Source organism: Aotus nancymaae, unplaced genomic scaffold, assembly GCF_030222135.1.
Source record: "Aotus nancymaae isolate 86718 unplaced genomic scaffold, 86718_ANA_hifiasm-v0.15.2.pri h1tg000062l, whole genome shotgun sequence".
Taxonomy (NCBI): Eukaryota; Metazoa; Chordata; class Mammalia; order Primates; family Aotidae; genus Aotus; species Aotus nancymaae.
Window position 1 is genome coordinate 40203599 of NW_026988476.1, and position 27271 is coordinate 40230869.

The 27271-nt window shown below is 36.5% G+C and overlaps 1 protein-coding gene across 3 annotated transcripts in view; it reads left to right on the forward strand.

Annotated features, from left to right (window-relative positions):
* AP4E1 (adaptor related protein complex 4 subunit epsilon 1) overlaps positions 1-27271 on the forward strand; it is a 98292-nt gene that overhangs the window by 4277 nt on the left and 66744 nt on the right. For 2 of the 3 annotated variants that reach the window (XM_012442378.2, XM_064365673.1), the window contains exons 3-10: positions 2398-2521; positions 8951-9024; positions 10093-10214; positions 13634-13793; positions 15192-15358; positions 19020-19093; positions 26697-26819; positions 26921-27030. In XM_012442378.2, coding sequence (XP_012297801.2) covers positions 2398-2521; positions 8951-9024; positions 10093-10214; positions 13634-13793; positions 15192-15358; positions 19020-19093; positions 26697-26819; positions 26921-27030 — 954 coding nt within the window. Of the gene's footprint in view, positions 1-2397; positions 2522-6082; positions 6186-8950; positions 9025-10092; positions 10215-13633; positions 13794-15191; positions 15359-19019; positions 19094-26696; positions 26820-26920; positions 27031-27271 lie in introns of those variants that run through there. The other variant, XM_064365674.1, reaches the window with a different exon arrangement.

Here is a 27271-nt window from a genome sequence, read left to right on the forward strand (position 1 = left end):
GTTAAACAGTGATGGTTTTTGTATGTTAGATTTCCATTTTCTTAGATTGGCATTGGTATATAGTTTTCCTTGTTCCAAGGCAGAAACCTAAAGTTGGGCAGAACTAAGATAAATAGGTAGAAATTAGGAAGGCAGAGTTTGAAAGGAAGGTTTTATAACACTTAGGCCTCCAACTCTGTGCATATCTTGTAGAATAGTCTGTCCCAGAGGTGTTCTTGTAAAGGTTGACAGTCAGAGAAATTGTAAAGAGAATTCCTGCATTGGGGAATGCACTTTCATCTCTAAAAATAAACGTATGAGATGCAAATCTTACTTAGATAAAGTTCCTAATGACTTTTGAAAAACTCTGAGATAAAATGTTACAAATCTAGGGTTGAAACTTAATGGTTTAAATGAATGCTTTCACTCCTAATTAATGTAGAAGTCTGAAGAGGGACTTCCGGTATCTTTTATTTGTTTTCTCAGTATTTTGTAATCTTTTTGGGCGGGGGTGGGGGATGGAGTCTTGCTCTGTTGCTCAGGCTGTAGTGCTGTGGCGGAATCTTGGCTCACTGCAACCTCCACCTCCCAGATTCAAGTGATTCTCTTGCCTCAGCCTCCCGAGTAGCTGGGATTACAGGCTCGAGCCACCATACTTAGCTAATTTTTGTAGTTTTTTAGTAGAAATGGGGTTTCACCGTGTTGGCCAGGCTGGTCTCGAACTCCTTATCTCAGGTGATCTGCCCACCATGACCTCCTAAAGTGCTGGGATTACAGGAGACAGTCACTGTGCCCAGTCAGTATTTTGTAGTCTTAATTAATGGGTTAATGAATTAACTTTTACTGCTTTAAGCACAAGTGACCTGACTTAAATCTCATTCCCTTAAGATTTTCCGGGCCGGGCGCGGTGGCTCACGCCTATAATCCCAGCACTTTGGGAGGCCGAGGAGGGTGGATCATGAGGTCAAGAGATCGAGACCATCCTGGTCAACAAGGTGAAACCCCGTCTCTACTAAAAATACAAAAATTAGCTGGGCATGGTGGTGCGCGCCTGTAGTCCCAGCTACTCGGGAGGCTGAGGCAGGAGAATTGCTTGAACCCAGGAGGCGGAGGTTGAGGTGAGCCGAGATCGCGCCATTGCACTCCAGTCTGGGTAACAACAGTGAAACTCTGTCTCAAAAAAAAAAAAAAAAGAGATTTTCCTATGATTTCTCTTTAAACTCTTCATATTTACATTAAACATTACTATCCTTGCTTTAAAATATTCATTTTCACTGTTTCCTTAGCATTTTGTGATTTAATAATCCTGTAATATGCTAACCCTAATTAATTTTAACATATTAAAATAGTCTGTGTGGCTGAGTGTGGTGGTACATGCCTAGAATCCCAGCAATTTGGGAGGCTGAGGAGACCGGATCATTTGAGGTCAGGAATTTGAGACCAGCCTGGCCAACATGGTGAAACCCTGTCTCTATTAAATATACAAAAATTAGCTGGGCGTGGTGATGTATGCCTGTGATCCCAGCTACTTGAGAGGCTGAACGAGAATCGCTTGAACCCGGGAGGTGGAGGCTGTGGTGAGCCGAGATCTCACCACTGTACTCCAGCCTGGGTGACAGAGCAAGACTCCGTCTCAAAAAAAAAAAAAAAAAAAAAGTATGAGCTTTTCTTTATTTTGAAACACACTTTATTTATATTTTTTATTTCTGATTAAAATTTACCGTAAATATTGAGAATGCAAATATTAGTGATAAAAAATTTTTAGCATCTGTTAAAAATTTTTGGCTTACATTGCAGATATTAAAAGCCCCCATTAAAAAACTAAGTATTATTGCAATAGCTATACCATTCATGAAATCATGTCCCTCAGTTTATAATTGTGAGTTATTAAAAAAGAGTGCCTATAAAGCAAACTATTCCATATTATGCTTAGCACGATAATTCTGAAGAAAATCTAGGTGCAATTTGATTTTTCAATGTGAAAAATATTTTTGTTACAGAAATTATTACCAACTTGTGGAAATTTTATGGATGTTTTCATTTGACAAAGTCTACTAAAATGATGTGCTGTATTTTAGAAGCCAAGTAAGAGGACTGTGGATGAAATCGTGTCTGAAGACCCTATGTATCACATTATAACCATATTTTTCACTAGGGGCACATAGAAATAGTATAGATGATTTATTTTATAGTAGTGCCACTAACAAAGTAGTGAAATAATTTTACTAAAAGTAATACTGTTGGTGAGATTGGAAGCAATTTTTATTTATAAAGTCTGATATTACATGATTAGTTTGTGATATATATTATTTCTTCTGTGCCAGGATTAAAGGATTCTCCTGTTAAGTTATGAGAACATAGTAAAACAATCTAAACATTCAATTCATTTATATAGTTACTGGGTATTTTGCTTTTCAGAAAATGATGAAGGAATGTATGGTGAGACTTATATATTGCGAAATGCTTGGATATGATGCTTCCTTTGGCTATATTCATGCTATCAAGTTAGCCCAACAAGGAAACCTCTTAGAAAAAAGAGTAGGTATGTATGTGTTTAAGACTTTCATACTTTTATGTTGTCCTTGAAGTTCCAATTATTATACAAAATGAATGATGGCAGGTCTATGTATGTTTTTAGAATACTGTATTATAATTTCTTTTTTTTTTTTTGAGATGGAGTCTCACTCTGCTGTCCAGGCTAGACTGCAGTGGCTCGATCTTGGCTCACTGCAACCTCTGCCTCCTGGGTTCAAGGAATTCTCCTGCCTTAGCCTCCCGAGTAGCTGGGATTACAGGTGTCCACCACTACACCTGGCTAATTTTTGTATTTTTAGTAAAGATGGGGTTTCACCATGTTGGCCAGGCTGGTCTCAAACTTCTGACCTCAGGTGATCCGCCCACCTCAGGCTCCCAAAGTATTGGGATTTTAGACGTGAGCCACTGTGCCTGAGCAATAGAGCTGATACTAAGAAGTCTGTTTAACCTTATTCGTTTAATGGCCAGAAATGTTTCTTTATAGAATAAAACTGAAATTTACTAGAGTAATTTTAACTACCTTGTTCTTAGCCTCTCAAATGGTAGCTATGAGAATTAGCAGTAACTTTTCAAAAAATTTCTTTCTGTAGTCAACCTTTAGGGCTGTAAGGAAAAATTCTTTTAGGCAATTAAATCTTCTATTCATAAAGATTCAGCTTTATACAGAATCTCAAGAAGGAAGCATTTTAGAATACTAAAGGGAAGAACATGTTCTTTATTCAGAGAAGTTGATGTCATGTCGTTTAGGACTAGCATTATTCATAAATTATATTGATCTGTCTTATCAGATGATGATGGGGTGGAAGTGACAGATGTCTTGGTAAAGATTCTGAGACTGAATGCACATAATATTCCACTTGTGGAACCCCACTCCACCCAAAACACTCTTCAATCTTTTTTTTTAATTTTTTTTTTTTTTTTTAATACGGGGTTTCACCATGTTGGTCAGTCTGGTCTCAAACTCCTGACCTCAGGTGATCCGCCCGCCTGGGCCTCCCAAAGTGCTGGGATTACGGGTGTGAGCCACCGCGCCCAGCCTAAATTTCTTTTTTTAAATCTCATCTTGCATTGTATCTTTGGTCTTTTAAACTTGTTATATTCTTTTTTTTTTCCCCCGAGACAGAGTCTTGCTTTGTCACCCAGGCTGGAGTGCAGTGGCTCGATCTCAGCTCACTGCAACCTCTGCCTCCCAGGTTCAAGAAATTATCCTGCCTTAACCTCCTTAGTAGCTGGGATTACAGGCGCCTGCCACCACAGCCAGCTAATTTTTGTATTTTTAGTAAAGTTGGGGTTTAACCATGTTGGCCAGCCTGGTCTTGAACTCCTGACCTTGTGATCCACCTGCCTCGGCCTCCCAAAGTGCTGGGATTACAGATATGAACCACCATGCCCAGCCAAACTTGTTATATTCTTTCCTCCAAGTAGAATGCCCTCTAGCATTCTCTGTGTCTCTCCATATTCCAAATCAAATTTTAATTCTTCTATGATCACACAGGTGGCTCCTACCATCTGTTACCTTTTATTGTTATCTTTTCATATATTAATGTCTTGGCTCCTGAACTAATTTTAAGCTCCCTAAAAGGAGGAATTTTTTTTAAAGCTTTTAAATTAGTTTTTATTAGTAATTTGTTTTTCTTAAAACTTTGATTTCTCTTAAACATTATGCAAATACGGAATTTAAGCTCTTCCAGTCATATTCACTGTTTTCAGTTGTCATCCCAAACCTGGAAAATCCTGTTAGAATTTTCGTGTGTCTGAAGTCTTTCTAATGGTGATGTTCTTTTAGCTTCTGAAAGACTGTATTTGTAGTGTTTTTTCTCTTCTTTTGTTTGGTTTTGATAAAAGAAGAAAAACAGCAAAAAGGAAATTTCAACCATTGTTGAGCATTTTGAGAAAAGTAAAAACCAGCTTCATTCTTTTCATTTCTAAGGAAAAACATGTTAGATGTGAATACATTGGGAAATGTTTACAATTCAGCCATAACAGGAGTCAGTGATGGCAGATTTTAGGCAAAAGTCTGATATTTCTTTGCCTCCCTCCCATCTTACCTTACATCTCATTTCTTTTACTTTTCTATTTCTCTATTTCTTTCCTTTTTAATGTTTTCCTTCAACTTTGGGCCATTTTCTCTTACTTGCTTTATGTACTTGCTCACAGCAGTTGAAATAACATTGATACTCTTCTTAGAGGTATCTATTTTGTTAAAGACTCTGGAAGACAGTTCCAAAGAAATTAACCTACAATAGTGAAATTTTGGCTTGATTAGGAAAAATATTTCTGACTGGAAAATCTTCTTAGGGATTGCCTGTTTATAAAATTTATTCAATATTCATGGAATCGATACACTGAGTGCCCACTGTATGCTAGATACTGCAGTTAAGCTTATACATGAGTAACTTATGTTGCTTCCACTTTAAGGATCCCTGCAGTGGCAGGGGAGAGGACAGAGACAAACAGAAATTAATAGTTATAGTTTCAGTATAGGCCGGGTACAGTGGCTAATGCCTGTAATCCCAGCCAAGGTGGGCAGATCACCTGAGGTTAGTCAAGACCAGCCTGGCAAACATGGTGAAACCCTGTCTCTACTTCTCTACTAAAAATTCAAAAGGCAGCTGGGCATGGTGATGCGTGCCTGTAGTCCCAGCTACTGGGGAGGCTGAGGCATGAGAAATACTTGACCCTGAAAGGCAGAGTTTGAAGGCGGAGTTTGCGGTGAGCCGAGATCATGCCACTGCACTCCAGCCTGGGTGACAGAGTGAGACCTTGTGTCTCAAATAAATAAATAAAGTTGTAATTAATAAGCTTGTAACTATAATTTTATAGTTACAGATGCTTATCTTAAAGGGGGTCTCAGAGTCATTTTTATTGAGGCTCATGATCTTTAGGAAAATATTTCTTGTGGGGCAAAAGAGTGAGACCCTGTCTTAATAAATAAAGTTATAATTAATAACCTTGTAACTGTATCATTTTATAATTACAGAAGCTTATCTTAAAGGGGATCTCAGAGTCATTTTTACTGAGACTCATGATCTTTAGGAAAATACTTCTTGCCAGTTAGAGTGACATGTATCTGCAGACGTCAGATGTTTTTAATGTGTGTTATTGAATGGAAATCATTTTTTAAAGATATAATTTATGGGGCTGGGCGTGATGCCTAATGCCTGTAATGCCAACACTTTGAAAGGCTTAGGCAGGCAGATCACTTGACATTAGGAGTTTGAGACTAGCCTGGCCAGGGTGGTGAGCCCCCTTCTCTACTAAGAATACAAAAATTAGCCGGGTGTGGTGGTACATGCCTGTTGTCCCAGCTATTTGGGAGGCTGGGGTCAGAGGATTGCTTGAACCTGGGAGGTGGAGGTTGTGGTAAGCTGAGATCGTGCCACTGCATTCCAGCCTGGGCAACACAGTGAGAATGTGTCTCAAAAAAAAAAATATGTATATATATAATTTATGCCTTCTATATGTCTTCGCTTTGGTACTGTTGTCTCACCCACTCTTCTGAAATTTAAGGCCAGCTTTGGTGCTTTCTCTGATGCAGAATGTCTTTTTTTTTTTTTGAGGTGGAGTTTTGTTCTTGTCTCCCAGGGTAGAGTGCAATGGCATGATCTTGGCTCACTGCAACCTCTGCCTCCCAGGTTCAAGCAATTCTCCTGACTCAGCCTCCTCATTAGGTAGGATTACAGGCACCTGCCACCACACCCAGCTAATTTTTGTATTTTTAGTAGATCGGGGGTTTTTGCCATATTGGCCAGGGTGGTCTTGAACTCCTGACCTCAGGTGATCCACCTACCTTGGCTTTCCAGAGTGCTGGGATTACAGTTGTGAGCCACTCACTGTGCCTGGTCAGAATTTCTTATTTTTTTTGTATAAATACTTTTGAATAAATACGTTTCTTTTCTAAAAAAATTATAATTTTTTTTAGAGGTAGAGTCTTGCTTTGTTAGCCAGGCTGGTCTCAAACTTCTGGCCACAAGCAGTCCTCCTGTCTTGGCCTCCCAAAGTGCTGGAATTGTAGGCATGAATAAATAAACTTCACTGCCCATAAAGTTAAGTATTATGTTAAGTGCTTTATCTTCTAAGATAGTATTTATCTTCATTTTACCTTTTTTTTTTTTTTTTTTTTTTTTTTTGAGACAGAGTCTTGCTCTGTCACCCAGGCTGAAGTGCAGCTTTGGCTCACTGCAACCTTTGCCTCCCAGGTTCAAACAATTCTTGTGCCTCAGCTTCCCAAGTAGCTGAGATTACAGGCAAGTGCTACCATGTCTGGCTGATTTTTGTGTTCTTAGTAGAGACAGAGTTTCTCGCTGTGTTGGCCATGCTGGTCTCAAACTCCTGACTTCAAGTGATCTGCCCGCCTCAGCCTCCCAAAGTGCTGGGATTACAGGCATAAATGCCTGTTAAGTGTCTGGCCAGTATTCATCTTCATGTGAAAGATAAGACGGAGGCTCAGAAAAGTCAAGTAACTTACAGAGCATATAAGCATAAGTCAAGGAGCAGATAAATGGAGCCAGAGCCCAAATTTATATACTCAAAGCTTGTATACCTCATTCTTAGTCATACCAAATATAATCTATAATCATAGTTGTTATTCTTTGTTTCCCTGAAATTTTTCTCATATTTTGAGTCCCAGTGTTTTTTCCCGCTTTCTGATTGTTGAAACAGTTGGGATATTATTTGTAAAAGAAAGAATTAAGGTTTCATTGAGATGGTCTTTGGATTAGTTTGTTGACCTTAATATTGGTGTTTTGGGAATGTGTGATACCTTAGCTAAACAGGTGATTTATCAGCAATCTAATAAGACAGTCTCTCTTTTTAATGCTTTCTGGGGACCCTGGTGTGGTGGCTCACTCCTGTAATCCCAGCACTTTGGGAGGCTGAGGTGGGAGGGATTGCTTGAGTGTGGGATTTTGAGACCAGCCTGGGTAACATAGTGAGACCCTGCTCTACAAATAAAAAAAAAAAAAAAGTCAGTGTGATGGTGCACACCTGTGGTCCCAGCTACTTGGGAGGCTGAGGTGGAGGATCACTTGAGCTTGGAAGGTAGAGGCTGCAGTGAGTTTTCATTGTGCTACTGCCTTCCAGCCTGAGTGACGGAGTGAGACTCAGTCTCAGAAAACAAAACAAAACAAATGCTTTCTGGGATTTTCCTAATCTCGTTCTTGGCCGGAGTCAGATTTTTTCATCTATTACGATTGCAGGAGTAATAGCTCTGTTCCTCTGACTTATAGTGAAGGTGTTGGAACTGGTCATGCTGCCACCTCTTGGTTGTGAGAATAGGAAATTTCTATTTTCTCATGTTTATGGTGGACACAAACAGCATGGATACTGGGTGATGATGGGTATAGTTAACATTAGAATCCCTGATGAAAGGGTGGAAAGAATTGAGGAAAATGAAAATCAATGAGTGTGGAGTCAGGGAATCAGGTCTTATGATAGACTATATGGAGAGGCAGTAAAACATGGGGGTTTAAAATGTGGACTGACTTCAACTGTCTGGGTTTGAGTTCTGGCTCCACCATGTGATAGGTGTGGACCTTGGGAAATTGCCCTTTTTTGGGTCTCATTATTGTATTGGGATAATAACGCCTATCTCATAGGGTGGTTGAGAGGATTAAACAAAGTAATGCTTATAAAGTACTTGACCCATAGTGACTGTCTAATTAAAGTGTTATTATCAATATGAAGGGTGACTGAGAAAATTCCTTGGAGAATCTAGATTCCGTGTACATGGCATTTGTCATAGTGTTAATATATTTCCTCAATATTAAAATGTACTTTTAAAATGTTTTAATATTATTGCAGTAAAAATGCTTATTTAAGCCAATGAGTACCTTTAATGTAGCAGATAGTGTTTCTTTCCTGAATAACTGTTATTCTTTCAATTGAGAAAATAAGGTATTGTGTGTGTGTCTTAATGTATTTAATATATGATTTATATCATGTGGGTTGGCATTAGGTAGCTAGCTCACTCAATACAAAGAGCTAGTAACTCACTATTCACTGTAGTGATTAGATTTTTTTTTTTTTACTGTAGTGATTTGTTTTGAATTATGTTTCAATATAAAATAGCATTTATAAAATAGATAATGCTTTGATTGATAATGTAAGGATTGCACAAAAGAGAGAAGGCATATTTTCTCAGTGTCATTTACAAGATTTTGAGTTGATACACATAGCGTCTATTCAATTTCTGGAATATCCTATGAAATACATAATTCTGGAAGATTTCATAGTGAAGAATACCTGAAATCTTCTCTACTGAAGGTTAAAAATCTTCAGTAAGAGACATAAGGTTAAAAACCTTATATTTTACAGTTTGTTTTTATATTTACTTGTAACTTGTATCTTTGATACTTACAGGACTGCTTTGTTTAACTTCTTGTGAAAAGTCTATTTTTGGTAGGTAGTAATGAGACTTTTCCCTCAATTTTCATAGGTTATTTGGCTGTTTCCTTATTTCTACATGAAAGTCATGAATTATTGCTTCTCCTCGTGAATACAGTTGTAAAGGTATTGTATTTTATTTTGGTTAATATGAAGTCATAATTCTGGCCAGCCTCTGACATTTCTCCTCAATCATATTTAATTAGATAATATTAGAAGAAAGTGGGCTTGCAGAATGGGCTTAGAAAAATCTTTTAAATCAGTTTCTGCATTTATAAAATGTAGTTAAATAATAGAACTGACAGAGTTGTGAGGATTAAATGAAACACTATGTGAAATAGTAGCTGCTGCTCTTGTTATAATTTCATTTTAAAACACAGAGTTAGAATTAGAGTCCAGGGCTCTAAGCTTTTAGTTTTGGTATACTTTCCATGCTGTTATCTTTTTTTCTAGGATCTGTCCTAATGGGAGATAAACTGAGGAATTGAAGTCTTTAAAATTTAAAGTCATGTAAAAAAAGAATAAGATGTAACCAAGTAACTGAAATGTAGAGATAACAGAAACAATTCACACTCACAGTATTTTCTGTTAAATTTCTAAATCAAAAAGATAATGAGATGTAATTGAGTTGTTGAGCTTTTTATCTTGTGTCAGTTTTTTGATACACGAGAAAGAGAGAACACTATCTTCTGAACTTTAAGTCATATACTATATTAAGGTTACTGGTAGGTTAAATTTTTTCCAAACTTAGAAAACATATTTTTAGGTTCTATTAGAATGGTTTATAAACCATATGCACAGATAAGTATATATGAATGTATGCATTTTATTGTGAATATTCCAGAATCACTTCCATTTAAACTTACACTCATATTATTGTTGATTGATAAGAAAAATTCATAAAATTGTTTTATTATTGATTTAGAAAAGTTTTAAAGGCTGTAATAAAGGAGGCTACTTTGGCTTGTATCAGAAATTTTATATCAGTTGCTTTTTGGCTTTATTTCTCTACCGACTCTATTAAGGCAAATAAAACAAATAGCATTCCAATAAAATATTCCGTAAGTCTGGATATACGAATTAATTATAAATAGCACAAAATTACTAAGTATATAGGACCATTACAGTGTTTAATTTGCCATTCCTAGTTCCAGTATTTACACTGAATGTTTTCTTTGTTTAATGTTTTGTCAGGACCTGCAGAGCACTAACCTAGTAGAAGTGTGTATGGCACTTACAGTTGTTAGCCAGATTTTCCCCCGAGAAATGATTCCAGCTGTTCTTCCGTTAATAGAAGATAAACTTCAACATTCTAAGTAAGTTAATTCTTTTGGGATAGGTGTCTATACCATATATTTCAAAATAGAAGTTTATACCAGAAAATTTATTATAACTTCAGTGCTACCAGGATAGAGATTATTCTTTGAGTGCTAGAAATAATACAAAAATCTTCAGTAGGATCATCTTTATTTTTATGTGGGTTTAGGGAAATGGAAGACAGCTTTCTAAATTTAAAAGAGACAGTGAGGCCTAGTGTCCAGGAATCCTTGGCTTTCCTCCCAGTTCTACCACTAATGAGCAGTTTTTCCTTGGCTATATGGGGTTGGTTGAAGCTCCTTAGTTCTCCCAAAGTTGTTTTGGGGATAAAGTGAAATAATGAAAAACATATGGAGATTGTGCAAGTGTTGTGAATGCAAAGCTTCAGTGTAGTGGAAAGATGCTTTTTCTATCAAAACCCCAGCATTTAAATTCCATTTTACAGTAGAATGTATCCAAATAAACTTAATTTACCTTGTAGTATTTTGCTAATCTTCTCTTGTAAGTGTCCTTAACTGTTTCCTTATCAGGTTGACTTACTTGTTCACCATATTTATTAATATTTTATTTTTGATTAAACCCCTTTATGTCATAAAAGTTGGAAAAGGTTTCCAGTCATTCTCTTTTGTGATTATGGTATGTCAGTTATATATTCTTGATAAAGATTTTTTTTGTTACTCATAGAACATTTATATGCTTTAAGTCAGTTGCTTTTTGTTTTTTTTTCTGAGACGGAGTTTTGCTCTTGTTGCCCAGGCTGGAGTGCCATGGTGCGATCTCAGCTCACCGCAACCTCTGCCTCTCGGGTTCAAGTGATTCTCCTTCCTCAGCCTCCCAAGTAGCTGGGATTACAGGCATGCACCACCACCTCCTTTTAATTTTGTATTTTTGGTAGAGATGGGATTTCTCCATGTTAGTCAGGCTGGTCTCGAACTCCCAACCTCAGGTGATCCGCCCCACCTTGGCCTCCTGAAGTGCTGGGAGCCACCAAGCCCAGCCAAGTCAGTATTTTTAACGTTCTAAGATTGCAAAATGTTGTCTTACAGATTGTATTCTTTAAGAAATATTGGATCATGAATCTTCCAGCTAAAATGATAGCTTTTACTAAGAATTATAGAATAGCTTCATAGATCTTTCAGACTTTTTATGTATTATATGTCATATCTGTGTTTAGAACAAAGGATAATTATAGACAATTAAAAAAGAAATAAAATATTAACTTTTTCTTTTTTGAGACAGAGTGTTTTGCTCTGTGGACCAGGCTGAAGTACAGTGACACGATCTCGGCTCACTGCAACCTCCACCTCCTGGGTTCAAGCAATTCTGCCTCAGCCTCCAGAGTAGCTGGGATTACAGGTGCATGCCACCCTGCCCAGCTAATTTTTGTATTTCTTTTGGTAGAGACAGCATTTCACTAGGTTGGCCAGGCTGGTCTCGAACTCCTGACCTTGTGATCCTCCCGCCTCGGCCTCCCAAAGTGCTGGGATTACAGGCTGAGCCACTGCACCTGGCCAATATTAGCTTTTTAAAAGATATTTTTATGGTAATCTAATTATAGCAGCAGCATATTTTTAGTTAACTTTTGCTTACCACCACTTTTGTGGTGACTTTACTTACCGACAGTTTGTATCAGATCCCTCTGAGAATTGAAAGGTCCCTTTTCATTTTTTTCTTTATTGCTTCCTATTTGGTCTAATTTAAAGTCCTGGCTAGAGTTTAGACTTTTTGAAACTCTGCTTCTGCAGTTATGGCCATACTTAGCCCCATGCTTGGGAGTAAAGAGCTGAAGAATATGGGGCAGAGGTATAGGTAAGCCAGTAGATGTCACAAAGAATATGTGAAACAAGGCTCAAATTCAACTTTTGAGTCCCACACTGTATTTCAGCATAGCAACCCCACAGCCTGAATCTAGGTCTCTTATCTTCTGTAAGTACCTACCACCACTTGAGGCCAGGCCTGTGGATTCCTGGGCCTATTCTGAGTTTGTGTTTCTTTTTTCCTCACCTCATTTACCTATTCTTTCACAGAATTAATGTCAGTTAACACCCAATGACAATACATTGGGATGTGGCTTGCATTCACTACAGTATTAATACTAATAGTAAATCTGTCGTTAATCTGGCTTTCCTTTTTTTTTTCTTTTTGTGAAAATAGTTTTCCATCATGGCATAGCTTGCCTAGGAAGATAAGAGTTGTTTATTAATGGAATTTCTATGACCATTTATTAAGAATCTTATAAAAGTTGTTTTTGAGTTTCCACAAAAGATTGCATTGAGTCTTGAAATTCTATAATAGAAGTATCTGTTAAGGAACCCTAAAAGTAAATAATTCACTTTTGTGATGTTTGCTGCTGTTCTGAGCCCTGCCAGCATAGTCTGCAAATAAGAGATATGTAGAAATAGACAATTAACAAGGAAGAAGCTTCCTTGGAAACTACATCATGAACATAGGATGGCATTTCTTTATTTTTATTTCTGTGTGCTAGTAATCTGCTACAGATGAAGTACAAGACTAGTATATACTTTTCCTCTTTATGATCATTAGGTTTTGAAACAGATTAACCAGGCAAGGCAAGGAGTAACATCTTTTTATTCCATGTGTGTCCTTGTATTCCTTCCCTCTGTCCTCCAGAGTATTTGGAGTCTGCTATCCAGTGATTAAAAAAATAATAATAAAAATAAAATAGAAAGCTATTTTAGAATGAAAATGTTAATGAGTTTTTTCTTTTCTTTCTCTTTTTTTGAGACAGTCTTGCTCTGTCACCCAGACTGTAGTATGGTGGCACCATCTTGGCTCACTGCAACTTCTGCCTCCCAGGTTCAAGCGATTCTTGTGCCTCAGTTACCCAAGTAGCTGAGACTACAGGTGTGCACTACCACACCTGGCTAATTTTTGTATTTGTAGGAAAAACAGCATTTCGCCATGTTGGCCAGGATCATTTTTAACTCCTGTCTTCAAGTGATCCATCCACCTTGGCCTCCCAAAGTGCTGGGATTACAGGCCAAAGATTTTTTAATATTAATAAAGAGACTTTAATATTACTAGCTGAAATTACCTATTACTTACTTAAACTTACTGTTGACTTTTTTTAATTTTTAGAGATATGTCTTTTAAAAATAAAATTTATTTTTCTTGTTTTTTTTGTATCTCAAAAGTATTATATGCTTGTTACAAAAAAAAAATTCCCTAACTGGATACATATATAATATGGGCAGTTAAAGTTTTGAGACCTTACTTCTTAGAGGTAATCACTTTTATAATTTTGTATATTAGAAAATAATGGCAAATGTATGATTCTCTCTTTCTTTGTAGATTAAGATAATGAGTCAGTATTTTGAAATCAGCTGGCCCATAATCTTTCAAAGTAAATACTCGAAGATTCAGATTGTCTTGTTTAGATTTCATTTTTTGTCTTCAGGGAGATTATACGAAGAAAAGCTGTTCTGGCATTATACAAATTCCATCTCATTGCTCCTAATCAAGTACAACATATTCATATTAAGTTTCGGAAAGCACTTTGTGACAGAGATGTTGGAGTCATGGCTGCTTCCTTGCATATATACCTTAGAATGATTAAGGTAAGTTGGAGGTTTTAGCAAGTACTGAGTAGTTACCATTAGAAAAATACAGTTATGGAATTAAAAGGAAACTTTGTTATTTTGGTAAAATGCTTAGTTAACATTTTATGATTTCATTATTTATTTTTAATTGGTAATTTTGCAAGTTGTTGATAACATGAGTTGTAGGCACATTACAGGATTAGTTTTTTTTTTTAGTGCCTAAAATTTTTTGATGTTACTAAACAGGTATGGGAAAATGGTAGCTATGTAAGTTGTCTTAAGTTTGCAGATTTGTGTTTTCTCAAGGAGTAATTCTCTTTTATATAGCTTCGTGGGATGCATAACAGTTTATAGAAATAAGGAGAATCAGTGGGGGTTGTGCAAGCTACAGACTGTAGTGTTGACTCCATATATTGATAACCGTACCATATGAGGAAAAAGGATTGAATGCTATAGTAAAACACTTTTCTCAATGGCAATGATGGATTTATACTAATTCAGCCTTAGCGTATTGCCTGAAACCATTTGTGTTCAAATATACATATTTGCAACAAATTTCATGGCACCTATTATAACAAAATAAAATATACTGTTGAACTCATTAAAAGTTATATTGTTTTTTATGTATTGTGTTTTAAAATAGTACAGTTTAAATAGATATTCAATAGTAAATTTTATTTTTTCCCTAACATTTTGTAAAATTTGAAAGAACCTTATTTCCCTTTTAAAAATTTGCCCTTGATACATAATAAAAATTTAGAATATTAGAATAAAGAATCTAATGTTTCTTTTAAGGAGTATGTATCTAATTTCCCCAGTCCAAAAGATTACTCAGATAGATAATCAAGGCATACTCCTTCAGAAACAAATATTTTTAGGTACTGAATGGCTAATTAATTTTTAATTGGCAGGCATACTGATTTTGGGGACTTTTAATGTTTAAATAGTCTTGGCTGTGCTCTTCTACCCAGAACGAATTTAACTCATTTGCATGTGAAGTCTTTTGGAAACAGAGTTCAGAGATTGCAAACAGGCCTTGATTTTCATCCAAAGCAGAGGTATTACTGTCCTTTTGCAGTATGCCATTTCTTTTTACTTTTTGTTTTAATTGCTGGTATTGGCTATTAAGGATTCTATCTAAGATATAATTATAAGAACTTTTGAAATGTGATTAAACTGTATGTGGGAAAATGTAGGGAATGGTGGAAACTTTTCTGGGTTGATTCAGCTTTGGTTCATTAGCCAGAGGAATTTTATCATGGAAGAAATTATACGTATTAGAGTACTTTCATTAAATATGAACATAAACTTAAGCATGTATTAAGTTAGGTTCTATATGACATTTCACCCAGCTCTATCTATATTTAATAAGACATTACTAACAAAGTTTTTTTTTTTTTGGGGGGGTGGATGTAGGAGAATTCGTCTGGATATAAAGACTTGACTGGGAGTTTTGTAACCATTTTGAAGCAAGTAGTTGGAGGAAAGCTCCCAGTAGATTTCAATTACCACAGTGTGCCAGCACCATGGTTACAAATTCAGCTCTTGAGAATACTAGGACTTCTAGGAAAAGATGATCAAAGGTAAACTATTCTCAGTAAGTTTGCTTAATGACCCCATATCAGAAGATAGGCTTAGACTTTAGTTACCTAGTGGTTTAATGATAAACCAGATTCTTCCAGTGTTTAATTGGCTTAATAGTGATAAAATTAGCCATTGTAAGAAGCACATAAATGCTTTCAGGTTGCTGGGATAATCCTGGCTCTCTCCTTATCCTAATTTTACCCTTCATGAAAGGTACCTATGAAATACCATCTCCTCTGTGAAGCTTTCGTGATTGTTCTAGTTCAGGGGTCAGGTAACTTTTTCTGCAAAGGGCCAGATAATAAATATTTTAGGCTTTGTGGGCCATATGTTGTCTTTTGCATGTATTCAACTCTGCTATTATAGCATGAAAGCAGCCACAGATAGAACATAAATGAGTGAGCAAGGCTGTATTTAAAAGAAGCCTTTTTATGGACATTAAAACTTGAATCTCATATAATTGGAACATCATGAAGTATTATTCTTTTAATTTTTTTCCAACTATTTCAAAATATAAAATCTCTTCTTAGCTTGAAGCCATACAAAACTAGGCATCTGGCCAGATTAGGCCTGTGGGCTATAGTTTGTCACTAGCTGGATGTGAGTGTGTCACCTTTTTAATTCATTTACCTTAATTATTCTTTTTTTTTTTTTTTTTGAGACGGAGTTTCGCTCTTGTTACCCAGGATGGAGTGCAGTGGTGCGATCTCGGCTCACTGCAACCTCCGCCTCCTGGGTTCAGGCAATTCTCCTGCCTCAGCCTCATGAGTAGCTGGGATTACAGGCACGCGCCACCATGCCCAGCTAATTTTTTGTATTTTTAGTAGAGACGAGGTTTCACCATGTTGACCAGGATGGTCTCGATCTCTTGACCTCGTGATCCACCCGCCTCGGCCTCCCAAAGTGCTGGGATTACAGGCGTGAGCCACTGGCCTGACCCCTTAATTATTCTTTTAGCCAAAAACTTAAACTTTTCACGTGTATGTTTCCAACTATATATATGTGTGTGTGTATATATTTTCTTTTTTCAATTTTGCCTTTTTTTTTCCTGAGACTAAGTCTTGCTCCGTCACCTAGGCTGGAGTGCGGTGGCAAGATCTTGGCTCACTGCAACCTCCGTCTCTCAGATTCAAGAGATTTTCCCACCTCAGTCTCCCAAGTAGCTGGGATACAGGCGTGTGCCACCATGCCCAGTTAATTTTTATATTTTTAATAGAAATGGGTTTACCATGTTGGCCAGGCTAGTCTCGAACTCCTGACCTCAGGTGATCCACCCGCCTCAGCCTTCCAAAGTGCTGGGATTATAGGCATGAGCCACCGCACCGGCCTCAATTTTGCCATACTTTTTCAAACTGACAAACTTTCAAAGTTCCAAGGACAGTACAAGGAGCTCCCTTATACCCTGCACCTAGAATCCTTAATTTATTTGCATTGATTGTATCATTCTCATTCTCTGTGTGGGTGCACATGTGTGCATTTGCATGTGTACATACATATTTTTATTTAAAAAACTGTTTCTGAATTGCTTGAGAGCAAGTCTTAAGATTTTAGTTCCCTTGAGAGCAAGGACCTTCGCTAGAGTTCCTGATATGTTTCTGTCTTAAGAAAATGTTTGCTAATTAGTGTTCTGATTTTAGGAATATTGTTTCCCTTTTATGTAGTAGGGTACCTTTGTATTCTGACTCTTTATCCTAGCTTTACAAAGGGACCATTCTTTAGGCTTTTGCTCCCAGAAATCAACTTCATCTCAGAATCCATTTGCCTGTGAGCTCCTGACTAGCAGTAATTGAGCTACTTCACTCTTGGTATTACAGTGTTACTTTTTTATGTGTTTATGAATCTCAACTCCTGATTGAAACTTGGAGTAAAAACCTAAGGTGATGGAGCAGGCACACACATTAGAAATCATTGTCTTAATTATATTTTATTTTATATCATGTCACCCTATCCTAACATGGAGCTGTAGTTGGAGATGACTGGAATTATGTTTTAAAACCATGAATTTTATATTAATGCATCAGATCTTACTTGTCTAAAAAGACTTAATGCCATCCATTATTATCAGGCAGTAACTTGAGAGGCATTCAGTGAATTTATTTATTAAATTTATCAACTATCTTCCTTTTTCTTGCCTTTGTGGATAAATTTGGATAATACATACACACAGAGATGAGTAAGCTAGTCCTTACCTTCACAGCACTCAGGTGACTAGTAATTAGGCTGAGTTATGAATAGAGTGGAACTTTCTTATAATATTATGGAACATTAGAATGTTTTCTCTTTTTTGTACCAACTCTAATGAGATTTTATCATAAATCTTATATTTTGTAGGACATTATTAATGTAGCAAAGTAAAAAATTAAGTTATAACCATATTCTAAAGTATTTAATTGAAAAAACCAATTTACTGGAAAGGTCTGTTATATTTATGGTCTTTTATATCTCTTTGAATACTTTCTTGTGTTTTGTAGCATTGTGCTTCTTAGATGATTAGCATTTAGCTTGATCTTTTTCACAAATGTTTCTTTATTTCATGTGGTTAATTATGACTCATGCCAGATATTAGCTTTTAAAATTGAGAAACTATAATCTAGGTACAATATTACCGAATTTTTGGGAGGGGGGTGGCAGGGAAGAATTGATAATATCTGCTGTATGGTTATCTTCTGAGGAAGAAATGTTTATACAATAAAACAAAGGATTTAGAATGTGGTTCTGGATTCCTATTATTGGATGTTTATACTTCAGTTAAGACAGATTAAAAATACATGCACTTAACATTGAACTTTCTAGCTGTATATTTGGAAAAAACATTTTTTGAAAGAGATATAATGTTATATAGCCCAAAGTATTTTGATATTGTTGTTTATTTTATGACACAGTTTCTCTGCAAGACCACTGACATATCCTATGTTGCTGGTATTTTTTTTTTCTGTTAGTGCTTTTTGAATTTGTAAAACATGCAAAATACCAGCTGAGAAGCTATAGTTTTTTCACACTGGCTTCTTGGAGAGTTTGTTTCTCTAACAAGTGTGGAGGCAGAGTGCTAGGGCTCCATAAGCACTGCACTTTTTTTTTTTTTTTTACAGTATCTACCTCGTCACAGTTATTGTTACGGTAATCAGTGACCATAAAGACATATGAATGGTACAAACCCACAATATATCTTTTTTTATATTTTATGTAAATGTAAGTAAAAATTTTCTTTCTGAAGAACCTGGTTTGTGCTCAAGGAAAGACTAGTATTTGAATACTTTTTAATAGTATTTGGTTAAAATACAGATAATATACTAACTGGAATATGGATATATGAAGTGTTACTAGAGTAACTTAGATAGAAATATTCTGTTGAAAGGAAATCATAAAATGTAGTGTGTCCAACCAAATAAAAACTTGGTTTGTAAACTAGGCACAGTGAGGAAAGAGTTGATTGACATACATATCTCATTGGCTAACTAGTCAACTTTGATAAAGTAGGAAGTTCAGCTCATGAAAAAGAGCAGATCTTTTAAGAAGTGAAATTTCTATAACTTCATCATAAAATGAATTTCTTTCACTTCTCTTCTGTAGATCCTCAGTTTTAAAGAGAAGTTTGAAAAACTATGTTTTATTGGGTTAGAATACTATAAATCTACTGCAAATAAAATATCTTTTAAACAGGACAAGTGAATTAATGTATGATGTTCTTGATGAATCCCTACGAAGAGCCGAGTTAAATCACAATGTCACATATGGTAGGTAATATATGTAAATGTTACTCTAATGGCTGACAGTGTTTTTTAGTTTGCAGTTATATCTGTGTTAGAATACTATAAATTCCAGTGGAATTTTGTACATTGATTTTAAGATAGTTCTTTGGGTTATTATTTTTTCAATGTAAGCATTTAATTACTGATATAGATAGGAGTAATTTGAACTCATGGAATGTTCTAAGTTTTGACCTAAGTTTATTATTATAATTGTCTGTATTGAAAACACATATCAAGTATCTAACTGATTGTGAAGATAACTCCATAGATTGTTCCATACTTGGTAAAAATTTACAGTATTCAAAGACAGTTCTAAAATAAAGGAATTGACTAGTTGTCAGATATCTTATTAAATTTCTGTTATTTGTCAGGCCCTATGCCAGATAATTAGAATACAGCAGTGAAGGCTGGGTGTGGTGGCTTATGCCTGTAATCCTAGCACTTTGGGAGGCCAAGGTGGGGCAGATCACCCGAGGTTGGGGGTTCAAGACCAGCCTGAGTAACATGGATAAATGCTGCCTCTACTAAAAATACAAAATTAGCCGGTTGTGGTGGAGCATGCCTGTGTTCCCAGCTACTCAGGAGACTGAGGCAGCAGAATCGCTTGAACCTGGGAGTCGGAGATTGCAGGGAGCTGAGATCATGCCATTGCACTCCAGCCTGGGCACTAAGAGCGAAATCCATCTAAAAAAAAAAAGAATACAGCAGTGAATAAAACATTATTATGGGGCTTATAAACTAGATGAATGGATAGCGATAGATGTTGTTAGTATTACAAAAGAGAATTGTAGGGTGTGGTAGAATATAGCAGCTAGTCTTAGGTGAGGGGAAGAATAAAGAAGGTTTTCGGGCCGAGCACGGTGGCTCACGCCTGTAATCCCAGTACTTTGGGAGACTGAGGCGGGCGGATCACGAGGTCAAGAGATCGAGACCATCCTGGTCAACATGGTGAAACCCCCTCTCTACTAAAAATACAAAAAATTAGCTGGGCATGGTGGCGCATGCTGTAATCCCAGCTACTCAGGAGGCTGAGGCAGGAGAATTGCCTGAACCCAGGAGGCGGGGGTTGCGGTGAGCCGAGATCGCGCCATTGCACTCCATCCTGGGCACCAAGAGCGAAATTCTGTCTCAAAAAAAAAAAAAAAAAAAAAAAAGAAGGTTTTCCTGAGAAAGTAATATCTGTGAAGACATCTGAAGGATGAATAGGATATAGATAGGAATATATAGATGTAGAATAATAGTGTACTATTTTGTAGAGAGACAATTTAAAAATTAGTAATAGGAGATAAGAGTAAGTTGGGGGAAGAGGGGAGAAAACTGAGAAAGTAACCAAAAAAACTTCCAATTTTAACAGCCAGAGGGAGGAGCTATTCTTTTTGATCAGCCTGAGAGAGCTCAGTGAGGAAATTGAGATTTTTGGAGCTATTTAAAATGTAGAAGTAGAATAGTTTGAATTTTGCATGCTCTGGAAGAAAGCAGTAGGCACTGAGAGGTGTAACTCAAATGAGAAGTCATTTCTTAATCTGGCAAAATACCATGAAGTAGGAGATGAAAAGCATTACTTTTTCTTTCAGTTAGTTAACTGTGGATCTTTTTTTTTTTTTTTTTGAGACGGAGTTTCTCTCTTGTTGCCCAGGCTGGAGTGCAATGGCGCATTCTTGGCTCACCGCAACCTCTGGCTCCTGGGTTCAAGCGATTCTCCTGTCTCAGCCTCCCAAGTAGCTGGGATTACAGGCATGTGCCACCACGTCTGGCTAATTTTTTGTATTTTTAGTAGAGACAGGGTTTCACCATGTTGGCCAGGATGGTCTCGATCTCTTGACCTCGTGATCCACCCGCCTCAGCCTCCCAAAGTGCTGGGATTACAAGCGTGAGCCACCGCACCCGGCCTAACCTGTGGATCTTTAAGAACAATGGTTGTAGAAGCATAGGTTAGACTGGAGTACAGAATTTGAATTAGTTTAACTGAAATAAAAAGTACTTGACAAAGATGCAGTTCGAATAAGGAGAAAGGATTGTGTGTATGAGACTAATATAAGAAAAATAATGCACATGGTAGTAAATTGTTATAGTAAACTTTGAAGGATAGATTTATGTTTTGCATATATGAATGGTAATTAAGGCAATAAGTATGCTTTATTAATTTGTTCAGCCAGCATTTATTGAGTGCCTGTGAAACAAAAACTTGATTTTGTTTTAAACTAGGTGTGGACTGAGGAAAGAGTTGATTGACTTAATGTATTTCCCCATGCTAAGTGTGGGAGGTAAAGGGAAGAATAAGGTAGACACAGGCCTTGTCCTTATGAGTATGTAAGTATAATAAACAGTTGATATTATATAGGTTTCTGCTATGCAGTGAGAGTAAGGAGCCACAGATGTGGCTGACCCTTACTGAAGCAGGTAATGTTCTGAGAAGATCTAGAAAAGTGTCAGAATTTTTCCAGTAAGTTAAAGTAAGTTAAAATGCTTTGTTTGTAACATAACCAGTGCCCAGTTTAAGGATTTGAAAGTCTTTCAAGAAATTCTGCTTAAAATTCAGTTAAAAATCTGCTTTTTTTTTTCCTTGCAGAAAGTTTTTTTTTTTTAAATTGACATTTCAGCTTTAATTTTTTTATTTTTTTGAATAGGTAATATATGCACATGGGTCAAAATTCAAAAGGTACAAAAGGGTATACAATGAACAGTAAGTGTCCTTTCCACCCTTAACACCCACCACCCAGTTCCCTTTCCGGGGGATAACCACTGTTACCTGTTCCTTTTGATTTGGAGAATACTGTATATCTGAGAAAATGTCTTTTAATATTTTCAGTAGGACCTTTTTATTAAGATTGCTTGGCGGAGTGCAGTGGCTCACACCTGTAATCCTAGCACCTTGGGAGGCTGAGGCGGGCAGATCACTAGGTCAGGAGTTCGAGTTCAAGACCAGCCTGGCCAACATAGTGAAATCCCGTCTCTACTAAAAATACAAATATTAGCTGGGCATGGTGGCACATTCCTGTAATCCCAGCTACTCGGGAAGCTGAGGCAGGAGAATTGCTTGAACTGAGACCCAGGAGACAGAGGTTGCAGTAAGCTGAGATCACAACATGGCACTCCAGCCTGGGCTACAGAGCAAGACTCTGTCTTCAAAAAAAAAATTGCTTGAACCAACATCAGCAGTGTTTCACCTTGCTACAGAAACCTCATAGTTTCTATTGTTTCATTTCCTTTGTTTAGCTTTTCATGGTGAAGCTTTTCCCTATATCTGTATTGATATAGTTTATAACTTATATTGATTATATCAGTGGTAGAGTATTCTCTAGCAATCCTGATATAGATATTTTACTGCTTAAGAATATTAATTTTAATTGTAAACCTCATAAGGGCAGGGACAGTGTCTCTCTTATTAACCAGCATATCTCAGTAGCTGGCACTTTGTTAATAAGTAATATGCTTTAATTGAATTAAAGGAAGATAAAGTTATTTACTTTATGAGTTATCCAAGTGGGTTTCAGTATTAATTCTTTCTATATCCTATTTTTATGGAAGCTCTATTATTACAATTTAGTGTCTAATCAAGAAATAAATTACATTAAAGACATTTATTGAGTATCTGCTATGTGCCAGGCATTATATAAAGTGGTGTATAGGGTATGAAAAAGTATTTGTAACCTCTCTCTTTAAGAAGTTTATAATATAGTGGAAAGATAACTTGTTCATGAAAGCTTAATACCAGTGTAAGGCAGAATGTGAAGGGATGATTCAGGGAATAAGTATTATAGGAGTTCAGAGGAAGTAGAGATTATTAAGGGCCTGAGGGCACACATTTATTGATTCGATAGGACCCTGAAAGGTAGGTAAGATTTAGATAGGCAGAAGGGAGGTTGAAGGGGCTTTTAGGTAGAGAGAACATGAGAGAAGGTGTAGACATGGGGCTGTTTAAATACAGTTTCAGAGAACAATGTCTCACCATTCTGAAAGGATAATTCATGGTGGGGAGCAGTGGAAGGGCCATATTGTGTAGGACCTCTCATGACAGCCAAATGAGTTTGGACTTTATAAATCTGAAGGTATGGCAGGCTTTCTGGATAAGGTACTGATAGCATGAGAATGTAATTTTTAGTAAATTAGTAAATTGAAAATTGTATAAAATGGAGTACGAAGGAGAAAACCATCAAAAGTAGGTAGGTAGAAGTACTTTTCCCTTTTTTTTTTTCTCACTAACTTCACCTAAAACCCTTGGATACTATGTATAAGAAACATAAGACTCAAGAAAGTGGAGAAAAAAATCAGGCTGGTTAGAGACCTCACGACACAAGGAAAGAAACAGACGTAGTGGTGTGTACCCTGGATTTTCTTTTTGCCTCAGTTACCCCAGACTGGATACTGAAGAGCCAGCAGTCTGGAAATGCCAACAGACACAGATAAAAACACCCCAAGAAAAGCCTGCCCTCTCTCACCAAAGGACCAAAAAGAAAAAAATTAGCAAGGTAGAAAACTTTTAGACAGTAATGCCTCTGTTCCATCCAAGCACTACACAGGAAAAAACTGTGGACCCATCCCCTCTGGCAAAGGCTAAGTGAAAAGCTAGGATTTCCATCCTCACCAGGTATAAAGAGGTGCCCCAAAACACCCTTCCTGACCCCCCTGAGAGTGGTGACAGAAGCCCAAGAGGAAGCTGGAATTTCATTGGTGCCAGATGATAAGGAAGGCTCCTTTCTTACACTGTCAGTGGAGGTGACTTGGGAAGTCTGGATTTTACCCATCTGGGAGTAGGGAGTAATGAGCTACCCTTTCCCTCTTTGTGGCCAGGGTTCAGAGATGGAGGTGTTAGAGAAAACCTGGTGGACAGTTGGAACTTCCACCCCGATCAGCGATAATGAGGCCACTCCCTCATGGTGTCACTGGAGGCCACAAAGGGAGCGGTAATGAGGTACCCCTCTTTCTCCCGGGCAGGGTAGAATCAGTGGATACTCCCCTCAACAATAACCAGGAGCCTCTCCATCCCCAGGTATCAAAGGAGGCAGAATAGAGAGCCTGGATTCCATTCTCACTGGGTGATACCCCCCTCTCTCCTGCCAGAATAGTGGCAGTAGATACTTATTTAACTTAATTAAAGTGAAAGTAAACTCTTCTGAGGGATAAGGTGTCAGAAGAACTTCACGTTTTATTTGAGCGTACATAATCCAACCCAAAATACCTATGATGAAACTGCAGTGTCATGAATGGTAGAACGTTATTAATTTTTAATTTAATAATATTTACTTTGTAGTATTTGAATTAGTACTAAGAGGATAACCAAGAGTACTAAAGAGTAACCAAGTTCTGTGTTGTGTTTTTAAGTTTAGTCCCGAAGTGCTGGGATTACAGGCATGAGCCACTGTGTGGCCAGGCATGGTGGCTCATGCCTGTAATCCCAGCACTTTGGGCGGCTGTGTTGGGTGGATCACTTGAGGTCAGGAGTTCAAAACCAGCCTGGCCATCATGGTGAAACCCCATCTCTACTAAAAATACAAAAATTAGCTGGTCATATTGGTACACGCCTATACTGCCAGCTACTTGGAGGCTGAGGCAGGAGAATCACTTGAACCTGGGAGATGGAGGTTGCATACTCCATCTCAAAAAAGAAAAAATTCTCAGTTGTATTTTAGTTCACCTCCACAGAGAGGAGACAGCAGAGTGGCAGCTCTTTCAGTTATGAACTTATACTCAGATATTTGCAGAGTTGGAGAATAAAAGGACTTAGCTCTAGGTGAGAAAATAATTTACAAATCCATTAAATTCATTTTCAGCTCAATTATGCCTAAAGAGACGAATAATAAGTGCAATTTTTGAACTATTATTTTTTTCCCATATTAGCATCTCAGAAACCTTATGAGCATCTAAATATAAACATTTAAATTTTGGTTGAGTAATAGCCAGCTTTTGTTAGTAAAACAATTTGATAGCAAGAGAATTCTTAATGGTAGAAAACTGTAATGAAAAATGTATGAGTTATGATGGAAAATGGAATATCATCATTTGAAATCTTAGGACTGTCATGGTAGTTAACAGTTCAGCAAACTTTTTCTGAAAAGAGGGCCAGATAGTAAACAATTTTAGGCTTTTCAGGTCATGGAGGTTTCTGTTGCATATTTTCCTTTGTTTTTTGTTTTGTTTTTTATAGCCTTTTAAAAATGTAAAAATTATTCTTAGTTCACAGGCCTATAAAAATAGGCTGAAGGCTGGATTTAGTGGAATTCTTTCCATTCCTGCCTTATCTTATTAGTTGATTGACTAAGCCCCTCTTTGTTTAGTTTGTTTAGTTCACAAATCATAAAACCAACTTTTTTTCACAGCACAAAGACATTTTATAGCATAGCATCTGTATATACAAAGTATCTTTAGGTTCAGATAACTTACTCTGTAGTTTTTCCTTTAAAGTCTGTTCCTTTCTTAAAGAAAAAAATTAATATTTCTTTTTTTCTGTCTCTGTTACGGAAGTGGTTTTAAATTTTTGTCTTTTTTTTTTTCTTTCTATGTGAATTTAAGAAAAAGTAAAAGGTTTATGGAAGTTTTTTCCATAAAATTTATTTGTGCATTAATTGATAGGTAACAGTGTAAAACATAGCTACTTGAATATTCAGAATATATTTTGTACATAAAAAGAATGTCTGGTTATGTTTTAAGCTTTTGGAAACAGAGAAGGAGTGATTGTATCAGAACACTTGATATGCTTCAGCTTGTACTGGAACAGTTTTTAAGTATTGATTCTGTACCCTAACTGTTCACACTTCTGATACTGTGATTCCTTAGCCCATAAAGGACTTAATGGTCTCTTAGTGATTTTTCTTTAACTATGGCAGAGCTCCAATTCCTTGACTCATGCTTTTTCAAAGAATTTGAAAAAAACTTTAGTGTCCATTTTGATCATTCACTTTGATCATCTGTCATAGTTATCAGACTTTTGACTGTATCAGAAAATAAAATTTGAATTCTATCAGGATGTCCAGTAGATTGTTTTATATGCTTTGAGGTTATTTTAAAGAAGAAGTTTAAAGATTTATGAGTAGTGACCGTATCTTTGAAATAAATATTGGATCATCCTATAAAATGATTATGTTGAAATAAACTATGCTGAAATAAACTACATATACAATTTTGGCATTTAAGTGGTAGAAGCTATTTGAGAATAAAGCATTTTAAAGCATTAAAGGAGTGTGGGAAATATATTTTTATACAGGAATAATGAATGTATTATTTATATTTCCATTAGAATGTGAGCTCCTTGAGGGCAGGTTTTTTTTTTCCCATCTGTTTTCTTCACTGCTATATTCATAATACTGAAACCATGCCTGGCACATAGGAGGTGTTCAGTAAATACTTGTTACATGAATAAATGCATCATTATTATCAGTAAATATAATTTTAAAAAATTGTATTGTGGTAACCTAATCCTAGTAACTGTGTAAGCCTGAAAACAGTAGCGTTTGTTTCTGTGAAAATTTCATAAATTAAGATTTTTGACTAAAATGGACTTTCCAATTAGTTTCATTTCAAGTTCTACACAAGTATGTTCTTTTGTTATATCTTACCATGACACCTGCCATTTTTATTTTTCTTTCTCTAGCTATTTTGTTTGAATGTGTGCATACAGTCTATTCCATTTATCCTAAATCGGAATTACTTGAGAAGGCTGCCAAGTGCATTGGAAAATTTGTCCTGTCACCTAAAATAAATCTAAAATATTTAGGTAAGCTGATTGGTTCTTTTGACAGAAATTACAGAGATAGCTTTTGAAATTTGCTATGTGTTTGTTTCATTTCACTTTGTATAATGTGTCTTTGTTTTTAGGACTGAAGGCTCTTACTTATGTTATCCAACAGGATCCTACTCTGGCTCTTCAACACCAGATGACAATAATTGAATGTTTAGATCATCCTGATCCCATTATTAAAAGAGAGGTAAACTGGTATTTTGAATAGTATGTGTGAAGTGTTAAAATTGTAAACATTTTGTTGGCATTCTGTAGAGAGTTAAAGTAGTGGGCAGTGTGTATGTGTGCTTGTGTGGACTTTTGAGTGTATATTTTGACTTTTGAGTGTATTTAATTCTTTGTTTATTTTTTTATTTTGAGACAGAGTCTCACTCCATCACCTAGGCTGGAGTGCAGTGGCGCGATCTCAGCTCACTGCAACCTCTGCC